At 43.9% G+C, this 21,793-nt stretch overlaps 1 protein-coding gene across 6 annotated transcripts; it reads right to left on the bottom strand.

The window, feature by feature from the left end:
* Window positions 1–842: 842 nt before the first annotated feature.
* Window positions 843–20,903, bottom strand: LOC308329794 (protein polybromo-1-like). Of its 6 annotated transcripts, none has more exons than XM_080784292.1 (30): window positions 20,805–20,903; window positions 20,063–20,216; window positions 19,153–19,250; window positions 18,536–18,683; window positions 17,847–18,020; window positions 17,090–17,206; window positions 16,364–16,432; window positions 16,162–16,260; window positions 15,943–16,028; window positions 15,192–15,277; window positions 14,682–14,898; window positions 13,848–13,989; window positions 13,394–13,488; window positions 12,417–12,690; window positions 12,089–12,194; window positions 11,751–11,947; window positions 10,776–11,218; window positions 10,085–10,296; window positions 9,516–9,701; window positions 8,843–9,000; window positions 8,326–8,583; window positions 7,958–8,103; window positions 7,166–7,323; window positions 6,498–6,681; window positions 5,808–6,009; window positions 5,188–5,389; window positions 3,669–3,740; window positions 3,381–3,433; window positions 2,176–2,374; window positions 843–1,426 (listed from the first exon to the last, which is right to left on the bottom strand). In XM_080784292.1, exons 2-30 carry the CDS (start codon window positions 20,204–20,206, stop codon window positions 1,260–1,262), a joined length of 4,692 nt encoding a protein of 1,563 aa, XP_080640418.1. In that variant the 5' UTR covers window positions 20,207–20,216; window positions 20,805–20,903; the 3' UTR covers window positions 843–1,259. The 6 variants fall into 6 exon arrangements, with proteins under 6 accessions (XP_080640418.1, XP_080640421.1, XP_080640419.1 ...); XM_080784295.1 differs by having other exon boundaries at window positions 2,176–2,272; XM_080784293.1 differs by having other exon boundaries at window positions 15,192–15,271.
* Between the last annotated feature and the right edge of the window lie 890 nt (window positions 20,904–21,793).

Here is a 21,793-nt window from a genome sequence, read left to right as displayed (position 1 = left end):
TATCGATGAAAGTTTGAAACTCTTATGGGAACTGAAATACCAGCTGGGCATCAAGTTATAGTTAAATATCAAATATGAAGTAAGTCTTGCCAAGCCATGAGGCCCATAGAGGGCCTGTAGCATGAGACAGCTTGATGTACAAGTACACCCCCTTAACATGCACTAGTATGTCGCAGGGATAAATATCAAATATTAACTTTATTAATATGGACTGTAACTAGAATATTAGAACATGACATTCTAATCAAGCCAAGACATTCTTTACTTACACTTCACACGGCTAGCACTTTCAATTTGAAATGACATGATGATCATCCCCTGTATCGCTTCTTTAACCTCATGCCATCTTGACAAAGATACAGAACCTTGCCATGGAAAAAGGTCAGTTTTAGTAGGAGTTTACTAGTTCCCTCAGCCATTATGGTTCTGTATACTGTTGGGACCTCACAGTAACATTTTTGAAATGTCTTGGTGTTAATTTATGTGCTATGTGTTGTTTTTGATGTGGGTGTTTGAACAGACTGTGAAGACGAATATCCTTCGGGACAATAAAGATTATTATTATTACACTTTAGTCACTAAAGTAAAGAATGTCTTGACTTGTTCAACCTCTGATAAAATACCAAACTGTCCAGGGCCGCGTTGAATCTTGATCCAGACAACCTTTGCTGCGTGTCACTCCTATGGTGTCACTCCCCCATCTTTCTCTCTTTGCTGCGTGTCACTCCTATGGTGTCACTCCCCCATCTCTCTCTCTCCCTATTTCCTGTCAGTCCTATAAAAGCCCCAAAAACAAATAATAAAAAGAGAAAATATAATCAAACCCAAGACTGTGCGAATCATTCCACAACCGTCTCATTTATTTTTCATACAAGCCAGGTGGCAAATAATCACTCTAGGACGTCAACTCTGTCTGAATGAACACAGACGAGACAACTTCAACACATTCGTCTATCACAAAAATGACAGTCATAATAACAATAATGCACTTGGAACAATATGTAAGTTTGAAGAAAAAGGCATAAACACAGGGGGACACGGCTTGTATGATGATTGATTACAAACACATTTTCTGACAGCACGAAATAAACACTTTTATAGAGCTTGACCCTTTCCTGTCTGACAGGCCTCTAAGGACCAGAGGCTCGGACTAACATGAGCTGCTGGGCTAACTGTAGGTTGTGTTAACATGAGCTGCTGGCGCTGGGCTACTGTAGGTAAATGTAGCTAAATGCCTAAATTGTAGGTTGTGTTCTGGGCTACTGTAGGTTGTGTGCGTGTCGGACATTGAGCGTGTCTCGCAGCATCAGGTCACGGAGCCGCCACAGAGCGTCCGCCATGGTGTTGTGGGCCCCTTTACTCTTCAGCCAATGGGACGGCAGCCTGCTCTCCTGCTCCTTGGTCAGACGCACGTCTTTCTTGCGAGCTGCAAGCAACAGAGACGTGTTAATAATGCGGTCCTGGGGCCCAGGACCACATTATTAACGGGTTCGACTCCCGATCCCGACAGCCTTTGCCGCGTGTCTTCCCCCCCATCTCTCTCCCCATTTCCTGTCTACTTTCCATACTTTCCATTGTCTACTTTCAACTACTATCAATAAAGGCAGAAAAAGCTAAAAATAAACTTTATTAATGTGGTCCTGGACCTAGACAGACTCCTCACTCCTTTGCGGTATTTGTCATGATATATTTATTATTTATATATACACACCTCAACGCCCTATCCATTAATGTTAAAATAAAATAAAAGCAGATTTAGAAGAATTGTATTGTGCCATATTTAAGCTTTATGTTGTGTTCATTTTCTAGTTTTAGGTGTCATGTCACATAAAAGGCCATTACACTGAGACGTTATATCAAGAATTCTAAAGCCTGAAGCTGAACAGGAATTGGGACTTCGTATGATTATTATTGTAGTAACGTGTATGTTTGTGTGTCACAATCTTGCGCTTCGCGGCAATCTACCTGATAGGGTTTGATCCCACTTGCTAACGCTGGTGGACTGGGCAGAGAGACCCTCGATGTATTTCAGGTAAGCCTCAGAGTGGAGGAGGTAAAACAATAATCTACCTGATAGGGTTTGATCCCACTTGCTAACGCTGGTGGACTGGGCAGAGAGACCCTCGATGTATTTCAGGTAAGCCTCAGAGTGGAGGAGGTAAAACAATAATCTACCTGATAGGGTTTGATCCCACTTGCTAACGGTGCTGGACTGGGCAGAGAGACCCTCGATGTATTTCAGGTAAGCCTCAGAGTGGAGGAGGCGCGCGGGCTTGGGAGGCGGAGACACAAACATAGGGGTTGAGGGTTGTTGCAGAGCAGGGTGCCCCGGCTGGCCTTGTCCTGGGTATGGGGGAGGAGCCATCATACCCGGCTGGAGAAACACATGTTCATTCATTCATCTCAGAGGGCACACAATTACAATTTACAATTTAGGCATTTAGCAGACGCTCTTGATCCAGAGCGACTTACATTAAGCAACAACAAAAGCATGGCATATACATCACATATATAAAAAGTAGTTATCATGAATCATGTATAAACTAAGAACGTAACAGTGGAGTATCTATGTCAACTATACATACCGGTACTATACTATATTATACAATATACATGTGTACTATAAAGTGCTATGACTACATAAAATGCAATTCTAGTGCTGTCTACATAACGAGCTATAAGTCTGAGAGTTTGGGACGTGTGGAGCGTTGTCCCGGCGTTTTTAGTGAAGGTACCTCCAGCTTCCCTGCGTTGGCTGATCTGAGTGCACGGGAGGGTTTGTAGGGTATGATCATACTTGGTCATACTATGCGGGAGCCATGCCTTTGGTTGCTTTGAATGCCAGCATCAGAGTTTTGTATTCTGTGCGGGCAGCGACCGGTAGCCAGTGGAGGGAGCGGAGAAGGGGGGAGACGTGTGAGAATTTTGGCTGGTTGAAGACCAAGCGAGCTGCAGCATTTTGGATCAGTTGGAGGGGCTTAAGTGCACATGCCGGTAGGCCAGTAAGGAGGGAGTTACAATAGTCAAGCTTTGACAAGACTGTTGTCTGGATTAGGAGCTGGGCTGATTCCTGGGTGAGGAACAGTCTAATTCGTCGTATGTTATAGAGTGTAAACCTACAGGATTGAGTGACAGCTGTGATGTGTGTTTTGAACGAGAGCTGACTGTCCAGGACAACACCAAGGTTCCTGGCTGTTGGGACAGACTTTACCAGGGCGTTGTCTACAGAGACAGTTAGCTCCCGCATAGGGCAGGACTTAGCTGGGAAGAACAGAATGCTGTTATAACAACTGATTCTCAACGTTCACAAGAAGCCATTTAGTGGGTATTTTATCCTCCACTCTGTCCAGATAACTTTGCTAAATAGGAAAAGAGATTACCTTTGGTACGGGGTTGTGTCCTGTCCCAGGAGTACCTCCCATGCCACTGACCCCTGTGAAGACATTTAGCATTAAACACTGTCTTAAAATAACCTAGACTGTACCCCCTTGATTTGGGTTTGTTTATTTGACAAATGTCATCTTTAATGTTTAATGATCAGCAAGATATTGTTTGCGTCTGTGGCAGAAGTAATGTTAAAGTTGGCGTATGTGATATACTTTTGTTAAAGTAAGTGTTAACATTCTGATAATCAGGCACCACACCCATCAGCGCCCCTACTGGGGTACCTGCTCTTGGCGAAGCCTGATATTGGGCTGCCCTCTCACGCTCCTGCTGCTCGGCCACTTTAGCTGCTCTCTCTGCAAACAGAAACACACACAGGTACGTATTATACAAACTAAAATCCCAATACAAATAGAATTAGCTCTTCGCTAAGTCCCACCCAAGCCCGTTGTTGGTCAATACCACGTTAGCAACGGTTACTAGGTTAGGATCCTGATCAAGCTTTCAATGCTGGTCAAAATGGTTTTGCAATGTCAATAAATATATTTGCTGTACAGCATGTGTGGACCTCAGAAAGAGGGTTTGTTTTCTTACCTTGTTATGAGCAAACTGGGAACTGCCCATAGATCCGAAGTCCCGTTAGTCCGAACATGCACTGCTCCCGTGCTTGCGGTTAGGTTTAGGTTTGCTCCCGTGCTTATGAATTATTTCGCTCCGTTGTGCAGTTTAATAGTATCTATAAAAAATAGGCTCTCATTTACTTCCATTACTTCCTCTCAAAATCAGTCTTTTACTGATTCTGACCGTATATTACATCAGGAAAACTCATGCGGTTTTATTTTTAATAAAACATCAAGGTTGTCTTGTTTTTGTTTTGACTTCAGTGTTGCCACATTGTATGAGAGAAATAAGCCAACCCACCTCAAAAAACAAACATTGTATGCATTTATCATTATAAATACTATGTAGGCCTATGTCTATGATAATTAATGTTTTGGTAATGTATTACACAAATTATTATCCTTAAGCCAAAAGTAGCGGGAAATAAGCAGATTTGGCAACCCTGACAAGTTTGTGTGGAAAGAAGTTCCGGTTTGCCTACAAAACCATCTGATTGGTCCAAATCTGTACACCCACTCCTGAAGTAGCCTCGGTCCCAGGCTTACCATCCAGGCCGTTGGATGTAAACAAATGTATTTGATCTCGTCCACTTTGCAAACACCATACACAATTTTGGACGTGTTTGAGGGAGACACTTTAGGATAAATGTCTGGGACTGCAGCTGGGTGCATCTCAAAAAGCATGGCGACTTGTTTACAAGCGAGAGTTGGGAACACCAGAACTGCTTCACTGTATATCTCCAACCAAAATAGTTACTTTATAAATCTATCAAAAAAATAAAGAGTTTTCCTGATGTCATAAACTGTCATAATCAGCTTTTGTTGTGTTCGCTTATGTGCTAACTGACTGATTTTGAGAGCTGTTTCCCCGTTACAATGGAAGTCAATGAGAGCCTATTTTTATAGATACTATTAAACTGCACAACGGAGTGAAATAATTAATGGAATGGACTAGTTTGCTCATAACAGGTAAGAAAACAAACCCTCTTTCTGAGGTCCACACATGCTGTACAGAAAATATATTTATTGACACTGCTTAACCATTTTGACCAGCATTGCAAGCTTGACCAGGATCCTAACCTAGTAACCGTTGCTAACGTGGTATTGGCCAACAACGGGCTTGGGTGGGACTTAGCGAAGAGTCAATTGGAATAGCCTGTGTTTAAAAGAACTCTCTGCTCACCTTCGTACTCCGCCTTCTTGGTTCCCTCCAGGGTCCTCCACTCTGTTCCCACCAAGCGGCTCAGCTCACCAAAGGAGAAGTCTGGATTCCGGGCCTTGATGACGGCCCGCATTTCACTGCTGAAGAGGATGTAGCCACTCATGTTGATCTTTCGCTTGGAGCCCTCTTTCTTCGTGAGGCCCTTTATGGACTTCGGTGTTGTCTAGAAGAAAATGTGAGAGGGTTTGCTAGTTTAAATTTTTGTGACGTTTAGTTTTAGTTTTCAACCCTGCACCTGATAAATAAGTCAGGTGCAGGATTGAAAAGGGCCAGAGTAAGTATGGTGTAATAAAAACTCAATAATTTAAAAGAATATATATTCAGTTACAATACAGATTAAGCTTATAAATAAATTGAACATAAGCACATTTTGTCTATCATTTCAGTTAGTTTTGTAAACACGCAATACAGTTTCAGTTAGTTATCGTTTTTCTTTTCCTTTTCTAGTTTAGTTCAGTTAACGAAAATGTTTTAAAAATGTTAGTTTTTTTTGTTGCTTTTAGTTAACTATAATAACCTTGCCAGCTTGTAGGTTTGAGTATGGCTTTTTTTTTCACGAGTAACAAATCCACAGGCCTGACCTGTGGAGGAGTGTAAGGCATGACTTCCATGTCGGTAGACAAGGCGGTTTGCAGCTGAGGGAGGGATCGCTCCCCGACCTCGCCGTCATCCTCGCCGAGGTCCTCCAGTTCCTCGTCGGTCATGTCGGCGAACTTGGCCTCCAGCTCCTCGATCTTCTTGTTCAGCAGAGGAGACGGCTCTTTCTGGGGCACGATGAGCTTCCTGTGTGTGAAACGCCATGTCAAACGCCATCGAAGCCGGCCCCACCCTTGCCCTGTTCAAAGCCTCACCTTTTCAGACTCGCTTTCCTCGCCTAATTCATTCTGCCTTGTTTTATTCTCTATAAATAAAGTTGTTTCTTTTATTTGTTCTGTTGTAAAGCGACTTTGAGTACCAAGAAATGCTATATAGGAATTAGATGTATTATTATTATTATTATTATTATATATATATATCTTTTTTTTTACTATTTATTTGATTGATAACAAATCAAAGAGTCTTAGAGACACAGAATATCAACAGGACAGGAGGAGCCAGGAATTAAACTTACGCCACAACTTGTAAAAATATGCTTTAAGTTCTGGATCAAATTGAGCTATGGGAACCTTCAGTCCAACGCAATTCTGACAGGATGGCGAGTTTGTTTAGATTTCTTCCGGCCAGCAGTGACACCTATAAACGTTTAGCTTAAGCGTGTGCAGGGTGCTCACCTAAAATAGTAGACCTCATCTTCCACCACCTTCGCAGAGAGAGAGAAGCGCTTAAGGCCCTTGAACTTCTTCATCTGCTTCTCGCTCTCAATGTAGCGACTCTCGCACAGCAGGATGTCCTCTTCGGGCACTTCAGTCGGTCGGCATGACAGATAGTCCTTGAAAGAAGACACCGAACATTTTCCTGTGTGAACCAAAAGAGAGAGAAAAAAAACAAAAAACACAAATGTGTCAAATGTGGCACTGAGCCAACACACATGAACATTCAAACTAGAGTAAATGTATTCTTCACTTCAGAGGGACATGAGGGGGACACCTATGGGACATGAGGGGGACACCTATGGGACATGAGGGGGACACCTATGGGACATGAGGGGGACGTGAAGGGGACATGAGGGGGACACCTATGGGACATGAGGGGGACACCTATGGGACATGAGGGGGACACCTATGGGACATGAGGGGGACACCTATGGGACATGAGGGGGACGTGAAGGAGACGTGAGGGGGACACCTATGGGACATGAGGGGGACGTGAAGGGGACATGAGGGGGACGTGAGGGGGACACCTATGGGACATGAGGGGGACGTGAAGGGGACATGAGGGGGACGTGAGGGGGACACCTATGGGACATGAGGGGGACGTGAAGGGGACATGAGGGGGACACCTAAGATGCAGGTCATGGGGCAGGCCTCCTCCAGGTTGCTTAGGAAAACCTCTTTCTTGTAGAACATCTTAGTGGGCTCGTGCTCCGTTTCCTCCGGGTGAATGAAGATGGGCCCGAAGAAGTACGCTGGTCCGTCTCGAACCCACATCTTCTCAATCCTGTTCAGAAGAACAAACATTGTTGTGATGATATGATATGTATGGCCTTCACTATTAGGGAGCCACTGAGAATGATGTAGCCCCACATTAATCAATGCTCAACTTTTATGAGAAAAGCGATACACCCAAATAAAACTATATATTTTCTAGCCCTTCTTCGAGCAAGCTTTTTACAGTATATATTCATAATTAATTATAGTAAGGCAGGGGTCTTCAACTGGGCGTCCGGGACCCCTAGTGGGTCCTCAGAGTTACTATAGGAACCACCACATCTTTGTGTGATGGGGAACATTAGCCGAAAAAAGCAGATCTACAAGCTCACAATGGCTCGCACTAGGCTCACGCGAGGCGTTGTGAGCTTGTAGATTTGCCATTTTTCAGAGAGTTAAGAAGGAAAAAAAGTATAAAGCCAATAGTAAGATTGACTAAATATTGAGGGTTTAAAAGGTTAACTATCTGAAAATATCAGCATGAATTCAACTACCGGGATCTATGGAATGTATGAAAAAGTTTAATCTGCAACACAGTTTTACACAATGTAGTCCTGCTTCATCTACCATCTACCATATCTCCCTGCAACACACAATCTTCTCTACCTGCCCACTCGGTGGCGTGCCAGTCCATGGGATCCTACCTGCCCACTCGGTGGCGTGCCAGTCCATGGGATCCGATGTAGACACAGTCTCCCACTTTAAGCCAATGGTTGTTGTAACAGAGCTGCTCATAGTATTGACAGCCTGGCTCTCCATTGGTCATATCAAAGGGTACATTCTCCCTCTCCTGGGCTCGTGCAAGCACGCACGCACACACACACAGACACACACACAGACACACACACACACACACACACACACACACACACACACACACACACACACACACACACACACACACACACACCATAGGATTCTCTATATTTGTTGATGTGCATTTCGTAAATCTTCTACATGGACTCAAGGCAGACATGGACGATTCTATACCTTTAGACGCTCAGAAGCGTACCTTATCGACACAGACATCTGTCACTTCCACTTTGGTGTCGTCGGTCAGCTCCGGGGGCTTGTCCTGGTGTTTGGTGGCGAACATGGAAGCCACGCGGACCACAGGCAGTGGCACCTCTCTGGGAACAAACCTGACGGAGCTCAGGGGCATGGTCCACATCTTGATCTTCTTGAAGGCCTTGGCCTTGGCAGAGTAGCGTGACTCACAGACGTAGACGTCCTCAGCCCTGAAGCCATCTGGATGAAGTTTGAAGTAGTCCTGCAAGCCAGCCAGGCAAATAGCAGCTCAATGCTGAACATTGATTGATTGAAAATGTTATTAATTAGTTATTAATATTGTTATTAGTTAACAGTTTGCAGAATGGTACAGTTCAAGGAAAGTACAGGTCAATAAAAAACGATAAAACCAGAAAAAGCACTAAGACTTGTTTAAGGGTCCTCCATTTTCAATTCATCAAAGCAGACAGGCTCTTATTTATTTTTTTAACTGTAAAAAGGAGAAAGCATGCCACACTTACCTTCACAAACATGACCACACACTTGCCCAGGATCTTGCTGACGGGAGCTTTGTTGAAATAGTCACTCTTAAAAACTTCCTTCTGAAGGAACTTGCGTGTAGCGAGATGGAACGTTTCGTTTGGCCTGTAGAACCAGCAACCGTACAACCACTTCTCACCTGGAATTAGAATACGTGAAGAGAAACGGTCTGCCTTGAGTTCAATGCTGCTACGTCCCTCCATCTTTTCTTATCTAGTAGTTTTTTAACAGACATTTTTTGGATTGTTTGGGTAAATGTGTAATGTTGTTAACCCATTTTGACCTGAGGACGATTCTACAAACATGTCTTCTAAAGCCTGACAGTTTTCTGATATACCTATGTTTCTATGTCAGTGGTGCTCAACCTATTTCAGGACCCCCAGAATTATCTGTATTTGGCTGCCGACCATCTGAAAATATGTTGTTCCAGGGACCCCCCAGAAGCAAATGTTTGAGTAAAAATGTTCGAAAATTTGCGACACATTTTCACGATCTTTCAAAAATAGCAGATCTACTCGTAGCTCGTAGCGCGGCACTCGGTCCCACGCTATGAGCTTGTAGATCTGCTATTTTTCAATAGCTAAAGTATAACACAATGCTTTAGAACACCAAAAAGGGTTCCCTCGCCCCAGAATGGGTAAAAGAGGGACTGACCAGCATCGTCTTGCCAGAGGCGTTCTATGCAGATGATGTGCGGCTGGAGTTTGGGCTCTGCAGGCTCAACGTAGACGTAATCTCCCACGTGGTACATGTTGTCCTTGAAGCTGCAGTCCTGGCTGTAGTTGCGTTGCAAGCCTGACTGCCACACGCCCCCAACAGAGTCGTCGCCTTTCTCAGCTTCTGGAAATTAATTCACAACACGCCGAGTAGAAACCAGCTCAGTGGCCTTGTGGTTAGAGTGTCCGCCCTGAGACTGGGAGGTCGGGGTTCGAGTCCCCAGCCGGGTCATACCAAAGACTCTAAAAATGGGACCCAGTGCCTCCCTGCTTGATACTCAGCATCAAGGGTTGGATTGGGGGGTAAGTCCCTGCAACATACTAGCGTCATGTCCAGGGGGTGTACTTGTACATCAAGCTGCCCCTCGCTACAGAAACAGGAGATAGGCTCCTGCCCTATGGGCCCCATGGCTCGGCAAGGCTACTTACAAGTAGAAATATTGTACTTCCCACTAACATGGGTTTACCAAAGGGTAAGTATGTTATCAACAGCAGCTGCGTACCTACCTTTTTTCTCTTCCTCCCTCTTGAGCTTGTCCTCCTCGTACTCCTTGGGGAGCTTCCCTTTCTTCTCTTTCTCCACATCGCTGTGCAGGTGTTTGGACGTGTAGCTGAGTGCCGGGGAGAGCAGGATCTCTCCGTTCTTGCACAGCTCGTCCCTGATGCGGATGAAGAACTGCTGCAGTTCCACAGCGTCCTCGAAGATCTCAGAGTCCGTCCTGAAATAAAGACAGGGGTGTGACACTCAGTCAACCGCTGTATCATGTCATGTAATGAGCGTGGGAGGCCTACCCTTTTCAAGTTCATATGGCACCTTTACAACTTCTCAGGTTTAGGAAAGTGCAGGGACGTGCACACATAGACATCAAAGGGGGCTTCAGCCCCTGCCCTTTTACCTGCCTGTAAAACAACTGCCCTCTCCAGACCACGAATGCAGCATTTACTACATGGTGAAAGTCTCCTGAACTTGAACGCAGCATTTTGCATTGAACAAATGTGTTTAGAAATCCAGGTCGTTACACCGTATCTCCACTAGCTAAAGATTGCTGGGTTTGCGCCCCGAAAATAGCTGATCGTTGTGAGCTTGTAGATCTGCTATTTTCGCTATTTTTGTCTAAAAGTGCCCTCTTACGGGATGTCAGCCCCTGCCCCACTCTCTGCACGTCCCCTGGACAGTCGGGTATACTAACAGTCTTACCTGTGCAGCCGCCGGGCTTTCTCCAGCACCTCAAACATGTGGTCCTGGAACACGTCGAGCCTCTTGTAGCGGCCTCGGTCCACGTTGGCCCTGATGACCTCGAAGTTGAGCCGAGGCCTGTCGGGGCTGACGGGGTCCAGCGCGGGGATCTCGGCCAGCGAGTCGCTGTAGCAGCGGCCCTCGTCGTCCTGGTGGCCCAGCACGGACACGAACAGGCTGCGGACCAGCTCCTGGATGAGGCGTGCCACGTCGGGCACGTGGGCGTCCTCGCCCACCTCCAGGTCGCGCCGCGTCTCCAGCAGCACGCGGTGGAGCACCAGGGCGTCGCGGTAGATCAGGGACTGCGGCTCGTTGTACGTGCAGGCGTTGTTGAACATGAGGACCAGGTCCTCCACCAGCGCGTCCACGTCCTGGTACTTGTTGGACAGCATGTGGCTCTTCACCTTGTTTTACCATCGTGGGAATAAAAGCAAAAATGAAAATCTCAAGACTGAACATGTACTTTCCCCTCTTTCTATGTGTTCTTATTTCTTTTATTTCTTTCAAAAATGTTTTTGTACCATGTTCTTTTTGCACTTTTTATTGTATTACTTTCTGATGTCTGTTGTGTTCCATGTATATTTAAATAACACTATTGTATATGATGTGATTGAAATGACACTATATACTGATGCCTAACTTCTAATAAAAATATTTAAAAAAAAAAGACCTGTGTTGCTGCTGTTCTACACATAACAGCCGGCCAGCCGACAAAGAAAATCACAGCTTTGAGGCATTAACCATTGCTTTTATGACATTTCTGAGACCATTCGTCTTTCTGGAAGATGTTTCTAAACTTGTATTCTATTGCTAGTTTGATCACTTCAAATACTCGTTGTGAGCTTGTAGATCTGCTATGTTCGGTGTGCGGCATGCTTTCACAGAAGACACGCTGGCTCCTATGGAATCCAAATGACTGAGAACTTGAACCCATGCCTTCTCCATGTCCAGCGGTTTCTTGATGGCGACGTAGTAGTCGGGCAGCTCCGCGCGGGACGGCAGACGCAGGAAGATGGTGCTGAGGCGGCGGCCTCGCTTGTCCGTGTAGGTCTTGACCGCCTCGTACAGCTCGCTCAACTTCTGCTGTAAGGGGGTCAGGTACTTGGACTTCTTCAAAGGAATACTGTTCTTCCCTGCAATCAAAGTGTGCGTGAGTTATAATAAATAATAGTCAGTGAATTTTGAGACGCAGCTCAATTGTTGGTCTCAGACCCCTGTTTTGCCGTATCTGCAAGGTTAATCTGAACAACTGCTTGCCTAGAGTGGGAACATACTTATTTTTAACTTAGGGGACATCATGTCGTCATCATCAGTCACTGGGCCAAGTTCCCTGCGTCTGTCCTTCAAAACTTTGTCCAGGATCTCAGCATCATTATAGACCTAGAATAGGGACAATATGTTCATAGCGAAGGGCATTTGGTTGATGCGGAAATCTCTCTCTTAGCTATAATCAATATCCCAATTCACAGCTACTCTATACTAATAACAAGAAGACATTTAAAAACAATTGTCTTTTACAGACTCAATGCTTTGCTTAACAGATAATAAACAGGGTAAATATAATAATAATAATAATAATAATAATAAACAGGGCTGCTATACCTGGGAGCCTTCCTCGTTGTAGTGTCGTGCATTGCGAAACATGAGCCTGAAGTCGTCCATCATGTTTTCTTCCGTCACGTACTTCTCCGAGCGGATGTTGTACTCGATCATCCTCAGGTCCATGGGCTCCAGGATGACCTTGTAATAGTCAGGGTAGTCCTTCTTGGAGGGCTTGACCATGAAGAGTTCACAGAGTCTGCGACCGCTCAGCCGCGCCTCGGTCACGGCGTTGAAAAGAACCTTCATGCGGTTCTTCTTTGTGTTCTTCTTGTGGCTTCAAATGGTCGGACAAGAGATCAACAAGAAAAACGTCAAACAAGTTCATCTTTTCTTTACCCGGAAAGGAAGGAAACAGAGGGGAAGCAAGGAGGGCTACTATAGAGCGTCGCAGTCCCTCCCCCTTTCAGAACAACGAGTGGCCCAGGAAATGAAAACGCAATGCATTTCCCCATAGGCAGTTCTTATTTCATTTATTTAAAGACCTTTTAAGCGTCGTACGAAGCCAACTCTTGTCGTGACAAATCATGACAACACACACAATATTTTGGACCAAACAAATAATTACAAAGAAGAAAAACAACAAAAAAAGTGTTGTAACCTTCCGTTTTGTTCTACTTTCTAATTCTTTGTTTGGCCCGAAAAATGTTGTGTGTTGTCATGATTTGTCACGACAAGAGTTGGCTTCGTACAACGCTTAAAAGGTCTTTAAATAAATTAAATAAGAACTGCCTATGGGGAAATGCATTACGTTTTCATTTCCTGGGCCACTCGTTGTTCTGAAAGGGGGAGGGACTGCGATGCTCTATAGAGGCAACTGGCAAGTGGGTCTACCTTTTTCTCTTCAAGCTGCCAAAGGAAGGAAACAGAGGGGAAGCAAGGAGGGCTACTAGGCAAGTGGGTCTACCTTTTTCTCTTCAAGCTGCCAAAGGAAGGAAACAGAGGGGAAGCAAGGAGGGCTACTAGGCAAGTGGGTCTACCTTTTTCTCTTCAAGCTGCCAGTGTCAGACGTGGTAGAGGAGAGCATGCTATCCCCGTCATCGTCATCTCTCTGTAAGAGTTCCTTTTTCTTCAGCTAGATGGAGATAACGTATAATGTAAATAAATAAATGCAAACCTTTGCTCGTCTGTGGCCCGTTATAACCTTCAGCCACATAGGGAACAGACACAAGATCAAAACCGTATCACACAAACTTTACGCACATTCTTGCATAGAACCTCACAACCGTCGACAGGTTGTATTGAACCGATTAAAAGTATTAACAAGAGCTTGTGACCTAACAATGACTACATTAGATCCATAGGAACACAGGTTCTTCTTCCATTTCCTTATAAGTAACAGTTTTGGACAGGTTTCTTCCACCCGACAGTCAGCGACAAAATATGAACACCATCTCGGACTTAAAAGGGATGCTTTCCACGCTAGGAACTGACCTGCTGAACGTGCTGGAGTTTGAGTGCCCGCTTGTAGATGGAGGAGTGAGGCATGTTGTAGCGTTTGGCGTTCTCAAACATCAGCGTCAGATCCGCGTCAAGGTGCTCCACACTCTCATACTCATTGCTCTTCATCTTGTTCCTGTGGGGAATTACGGGCTCTCACATTTGGGAAGGAGGGGACAGAAATACCGTATTGTACAGTATGTGTGTGTGTCTGATGATGCCATGGGGACGAAAAATAAACACAGAGAATCATGTTGAAACAAAAAGCAAAAAAACCAATAAGGAACTAAACTAAAAACTAACTAGCAGCGGTATGTAGTTTGAATATCAGAATTGGCAGGCCGAGATTTACATTGTTGACTAGAATGGTTTTCATCGCTGGATTGATCAAATTCACAGAAGGCAGTGGACAATAGACAAATACATATACAATATATATCCATTAATATTGTGCTTCTAACATTAATCGGTTCCAAATATCCACTTGTACAGTGCTGTGTTCATTGTTGGTTAGGTGAAACAATTTACTGCACAGTACGGTATAATGAAGTGTAGTATACAGTTTTTGCTAGTATAAATACCATCTAATGGGGGGGGGGGGGGGTGTTGAAATAATAATAATTAAAAACAAAATGTAGGAAACAAAAACTAAAAGTCACGACCTATAAAAAATTGGTCCGCGACCCACACGTGGATCCCGATGCTGTAGCCTGGCTTTTTGGCCAGACTCGTATATCACACAATGGTGACCCTCCGTTTGTAGTTCCTATACCTGATCTGATAGAGGCAAACGGGCTGGCTGATGTGAAACAGCATTGTAGTTCCTACCTGATCTGATAGAGGCAAACGGGCTGGCTGATCTGCTGGTAGTAGTCCGGGTAGTCCTTCCTGGAGGGAAGCTGCAGGAAAGGCTCAGAGAACAGCTGGCCTTGGCTGTTCCTGCCGCCCCGCACCGCTTCGTACAGCTGGAAGATGGGGTTGCTCATGTCCATGCTGGAGTGCAGACTCTCTGCCTCGGACTCCCCTTCGTCGTAATGCACCGACCCTGAGCGACACAGAATGGACCATGTACTGTACTACTACTGTACTACTACTGTACTGGAGTGCAGACTCTCTGCCTCGGACTCCCCTTCGTCGTAGTGCACCGACCCTGAGCGACACAGAATGGATCATGTACTAGTACTACTCGCTAAGCGGTTGTTGTCGCATTGTGGCTTTCCTCGTTGACAAGGTTGAGGCAGGATGGATACGTTGTACACAACATCTTTATATAAATATCCAGTGACAGACTGTACTGTACTTGTCTGTTATACAGATGCCAAAAATAAGGAACTATACCAGAGAGAATTCCTTCGTCGTCACTCTCATACTGGAGTGCATTGGTGATCGCTGAGAGGCGGTCTCCCTGTGCTGACCTTCTGTTCCTTAGAGAGAGAGAGGGAGAGAGAGAGAGAGAGGGAGAGAGAAAGAGGGAGAGAGATAGAAAGAGAGAGATGGGACAATTATCATTTAATATTGTTCATCGCAATAAGAAACACTGCAATATCCTCCATCATACACAAGGATCGATTTGCTGTTGCCAAGTTGCCTATCCGGTCTAGAGAGTAACATCGGATATTGAAACGGTCCATGTGTCCATGTACGGAAGGGGTGTAGTCTATGTATAGACGCTATGGACGCTGTCTGGGCTCTGCGAAAGTTTGAGAATATAATGCGTCTAGGCTGGGCCTGCTAAGCGTCCCAACTGGCTTTTGTGCACGCATGTTATGTGCTAGTTAAGTCCACCTAAAGTGAGTCCAAGTCAAAACAGGTTCGAGTCATGACCATGACCAATTCATTGCATTGTAGTGACTCGAGTGGACTCGGTGAGGGGGAAGAGTCCCTTGGTCCGAAACCGAGTCAAGACCGAGTCAAATTATGGGCGAGCCCGAGACGAGACTGAGGCCTAAATGAAATGTGGACTTCAGACCAAGACCGGACTTGAGTACTACACTACTGGATACAGTTATTTTAGTAGGCAGGCTCTACACACACACACACACACACACACATATTTCTCATGCATTGCTTTCCAATATGAAAAGGGTACCTGATGCGAATACTGGTCTTGACGGGTTCTGCATGTTCCATGTCAGCCCTTTTTTGTTGAAAAATCCTTTTGATGGAGTTTGAATCCTTCAAAACAGAAGTGGATTATCATCACTCAAAGTATTTTGGACTTTATATACATGTACTGTACTACTTAGTACTTAAGTTATTATTAATACTTAATATCACATAAATTATGTATCATATATTCTCGTTTTACCTTAAAAACCTGTGATCCCGGCTCATTATATGTTTTGGCATTCTTCACCAGTAGATCTATGTCTTTAGCCATGGCACTGACACTTCTGTACTGGTTCATCTAGCAAGAAACACAAGACACATTTAAATTAATACAATTTCTCAAAAGCTGCTTCATGTAACATGCCGCATATCCACAACCCAAAATGAAGAAAACGGCATACCTGAATCTTTTGAGCGATGGTTTTCAGATCTATCGGTTCCTTAATGATCGCATAATAGTCTGGGTATTGCTGAACAAAAAGAAAACCTGCATGTCAAAGCCACGCTACTTCATTCTCATACTACCACTATAGTCCAGCAGCCGACAGGCTTCTTTTGTTTAAAGTGGGACATTTGGTATGTAGTCTTTTTGATTGGCCTAAAATATTGTCTATATACATACATTCATGAATCCACTTGCTGACCGGCTGTCACTATTGGGCAATTTTTTTAATAGGGGTTTCTTGTGACCCTACCATTAACATCCTATGACCTATGGCAACAAAAATTAAAACTTTCCAAGAAGCATGTGACATGTCAAACTAGGGGTTTTTCATGATTCTGAATCCATTCCAAGCATTAGTTTTGCACAAAAAACACTCCTTGAGCTAAAAGCAGCCATAGATAGCTGTTTTTAGCCCAATGAATGCCTTTTGTGCATGCTACTTAAAGCAAAAGTAATTTTTAATTTGACATTTTTGCCTGCCATAGGATGTTAATGGTAGGGTCACAAGAAACCCCTATAAAAATAATTGCCCAATAGTGACAGTCGGTCAGCAAGTGGATTCATGATTGTATGTATATAGACAATATTTTAGGCCAATAAAAAAAGACTATGTACCAAATTTCCCACCCCATAACCGCGGCTGCCGGACTCCCACTAAGTAATGCAGAGATGGAACACATACCACTTTGGAGGGCAGCTTCTGGAACAGCTCACTGAGGAGACGGCCAGAAGGTTCAGCATAACACAACACGTGATCCAGGATCTGCTCCAGAACGTCTTTCAAGCATGTGGGTGCATTCTGTCAAAATTGAACAAAATCAAAACCAAAACGTTTATATGAGGAAATATCACTTATATCCGTGGTTTCCAACCTGGGGTTCGGGCCACCCTTGGGGGGTGCACCAAATGGCTCGCATTTATAGGTCAGTATATATTTTTGTAATAGTCAAAATGTTTCAAAAACTTCCAAAAATAGCTAAAAGAGCAGATATACAAGCGCTTCAGGATGTGACATGTTGTGATCTTAAATTGGCTATTTTCACTATATTTATTGTACAAAAAGTATATAGTTCTTCAGTGCTTAACGTGACAAAACAAGATTGTGTGCGCGCAACTGCGCATGTATGTGTGTTTGTGTGTGTGTGTGGGGGGGAGTTCCAAGGAAAAAAGGTTGGGAACCAACCACTGACTTTTATTACCGTATTACACATTTCAAGAGGAACTGAACACAGGATGACAAACAAAATGTAGCAAATCAAGAGTTGTACAACAATCAATGCATCAACTATCTGTGATAGTGTACGTTCAGTATGTATGAATGAGTGAGTCACCTCTGTGATAGTGTACGTACATTATGTATGAATGAGTGAGTCACCTCTGTGATAGTGTACGTACATTATGTATGAATGAGTGAGTCACCCCTGTGATAGTGTACGTACAGTATGTATGAATGAGTGAGTCACCTCGTCCTCAGCTGAACCTCCAGGATTATCTAGAGGATCATATCCGTCGTCGTCATCCTCGTCATAATCGCCTCTCTGAACAAACTCATTCTTGGTTCGCAGGTACAGGTCCCATAATTTACAGGCTGCCCTGTACTCGGGACTCTCTGGCTACACACACACACACAATGTAAAGACGTCATTTTTTCATCGTAACACACGTAGAGTTGTCCCGATAAAAAAAAATTCAGACCGAGTACAAGTATTTTAATTTTTAGTACTCGCTGATACAGAGTACCGATATGAGTACTTTTTATTTTTGTTGAGTAGCCACTTATTTTACCCCTTTTTTCTCATAGATGCAGATCGATCTCCGATCTACACTAGTCAGTTGTCATTTATTATACTTGTAGATCGGCTGTTTTTGGTGATTTGCTGCAGTATTGGGTCAGACTTGCTCCCGTTGCATTCGTTCAGCCTAGTGTCAATTGGATGTTTCGGTACTCGGGTCAAAGTATCGGGCCGGTTCCGAGTACCGAGTATGAGTACTTGACGGTGGTATTGGCCCGAGTAGCCGATACCGGTATCGGAACAACTCTACTTTATTGCAATACTTTTCAAGCACAACCATTAAGTTACCATATCATCTGTTGCCAATTAACCAATTATTTTACAAAGGTTGTTACCTTGTAATAACTCTTTGCGTTGTTAAATAAAAGCTGAAAATCGTTTGTGAGTTGCTCCACGTCATCATACTCCTCCATCTTGAGTTTCTGCTGGATCTTCATCATGTCGATAGGCTGAGACACCACATGGTAATAGTCTGGTTGATTCCTTTTAAGAAATAAGAACACTTGTAAATCAACCTGGCCTTATGGAGGTGTTATACACTGTATCAAACGTGTAGTGCTTTGTGCAGAGGATGTAATATTTCGTTGCTGTCGGGAGGAAACCTCATAACTCCCATTTTTGAGGTTTTTCATTTCAGTGCTATTGAACACCCTTTACATCCGTGTGTTGTTTCAAAAATATTGAACCAATGGAAAGTAGGCCTAGTAAAAAACGTTTAGGAGAAAACCTCTTAACTCCATTGGACCCTCAAACTGTCTGCTAACTCCACCACTGCTTCCCCTCTCATGCAAGTAATTGACAATATATAAACTCGCAACACCAACTTTGATGGGGCAGTATTGCTTTGTTTTGAAAATATATTTTAATTTCCTAAAAAAAACAACGTATAATTTTCATTTCCTGAGTTAAGAGGTTTCTTCCCGACAGCAGAGATTTATTTTCTACCATTCACCTTCTCTTGGGGGCTCTGATGAACAGCTCACATAGCATCCTGCCCTGATCGTCCTTGTAATCTCTGATTGTGTTATACAGTTCATGGCACACAGCAATCTGCAAGGTAAAGACCAAACTATCTCTGATTGTGTTATACAGTTCATGGTACACAGCAATCTGCATAGGCGGCGGGTGCGTAAGGCTAGGGAAGGCTTAGCCTTCCCAAAAATTATGCTGGGTATTTTTTTAAATATATATAATATATGGGCCCACTGCCCAGGCAGCATTATAGAAGGCTATTGTGTGTGTGTGTGTGTGTGTGTGTGTGTGTGTGTGTGTGTGTGTGTTGTCGCTGCCCCCTGGTGATCGCTGATCGGATAGGCTATACACTATACAGCAACTGGCCTAATCAGCATATGATTGACTACTATTGGTATGTCTGTAAACCTCGTCCTTCCAGTCGCTTTGTAGCAAAGAGTAGCGCGCACTGGTTTGTTTTGGGAAACAGCAAAACGCAAAATGTCTTTAGTCAGAACTCAGCAGCACCAGTGCTCGCACGGTTCACAGTTCACACCACTGCAGCAACACTGACACGTTCAGCGGAGTGACTGCTGTCTCTGTGCCGTCTGTGAAGAGCCATGAGCCGCGACTCCCGGAGGGGCAGCAACAGAGACTCGAGACTTGAGGAAAAAGACGTCCAAAAGTCGTCTGTGTATAGGCTAATTCATTGGTAAAAGTATGCTAAATAACTCATTTTTAGACCATCTGGGAAATAAATAAATCTGCAAGGTAAAGACCAAACTATTTGATGTACATCCTAAACTATAGGTTACTGGTTTAAGAAATACATTGAGACATTTTTACATTCTAAATCTATTCTACACCAACACATAAGATGTAGAAAGACAACATAAAATATGTCAATTTACAGGATCAACAGTTGGAATGTTTGATGGTCTCCTCCTCTTCCTCCCTGCTAAAGACACTGAGGATGATGACGGCTGGCTGTCTTCGAAATCTCCTCCACTCACACTGCTACATGGGGATGTCGTCCTTCTCCTTTTCAAGGCCATGGCAGAACCCCTGAGGCAAAGACAAAAGATTTAATCACAACAATTAATCAATTACATTATTTTTTAACTAGTATATAAACCACTGATAATTATATTTTTTATGTGACAATTTGCCAAAAGGCACTGCCTGCCTGAGCACCACGGATTGACAGCTTTCACTGTCTAGGCCTATTGGTCACTGACTGGATTGTCTTTTGACGGTTGACACCTGTCAACTCTCATCACGTTATCACCTGTCATTCCATCCTTCAACCGCATCAGGACCAATGATGCCAATTTGAAGAAGAGAGCAGCATCAGACTAATAATATTTTAATCGTGGGTCTTGGAAAATGTTAGCAACTATAAATATAGATTATTGCAAGCCCAGTGTGCATGGATCTGAAGAAAGCTATCATGCAACACAGCTGACCGTCATTCTGCACAGTAAATGTAGGAGACAGACAGCTAATGGCTAGCGTTAACAGCTAGCTGTCTGCATCATCTTAAGATGAGACACAAAGGCATCACTGCAACCATGAGCGCAACGCTGAGCAAATTAACATTCTCGTGGGTGTATATACATCAATTTTATACACTTGACATTATTAGGCGCTTACCTTTTGTGACTACGCTACGTTACAAGACTCACAAAAAAAGCCTATCATCTATCGATTTTTTGGGAGAAAGGATAAAACCGTCAATTTCGCAGCTGTATTGCCATCACTTCCGTTTGGATGTCTTATATATTTCAAAATAAAAGTATTATGTGTTGCCATAAATGGTCAAATTTTATGTTGAAACTGTAATCCAGTGCCCCTTCCTGGAATCTGATATCTGGCACTCTAATATTTCAGTTACCCCTGATGAACCCATTACGTTTCCAACTGAAAATCTATTAAACTAAAATGCACTGCCCCACATTGACATACATGATAGGCTACATCAAATGTTGGTATAATCTTGCATGCATATGCCTAATTAATATTTGTGAGCAGTATAGCTTTTGAATAGATTATTTTTTATTGTCTCAGCCCTGCGGGCCCCTAGTGTGGGGAGTGACATAAGGATGTAAAGTCAGTCTGTAGCTTGCCGCCTCAGCATTTCAAACACAGAATAGATTAAAGGGTTTTTATTTTTTATTTTATTATGATGTTATCAGAATATTTGTTAGGGCCATAGAGTTAAAAAATAAGGTAGCCTACTCGACACCGGGCACGGTTCCCCCCCTCGGGATGTCAGACTTAAGGCTCATACATAGTCTGGATTTTCGGTGGTTAGGTTGGGTGACCACCGAACTACAACATGACGTCAGCTCACCACCGGAGCGGTGGTCACCTCACCACCGAAAATCCAGACTATGAATATGCCTTTAAGGATCATACATAGTCTAGATTTTCGGTGGTTAGGTGACCACCGAACTACAACATGACGTCACGAGCTGCGGTGAAGAGAAAACCACCGCCACCGCTCCAGCCCTTCTCTCTGTTTTTACTCACCAGTCACACCGCTCAACGTTATTTCAGCTCCGGTGGTCAGCTCACCACCGGAGCGGTGGTCACCTCACCACCGAAAATCCAGACTATGAATAGGCCTTTATGGTCAGTCC

Source organism: Protomyctophum bolini (assembly GCF_963924005.1).
Source record: "Protomyctophum bolini genome assembly, chromosome: 2".
NCBI classification, from domain to species: domain Eukaryota; kingdom Metazoa; phylum Chordata; class Actinopteri; order Myctophiformes; family Myctophidae; genus Protomyctophum; species Protomyctophum bolini.
The sequence above is the reverse complement of the archived record's forward strand: the minus strand, read 5'-3'. Positions and strand labels throughout refer to the sequence as shown.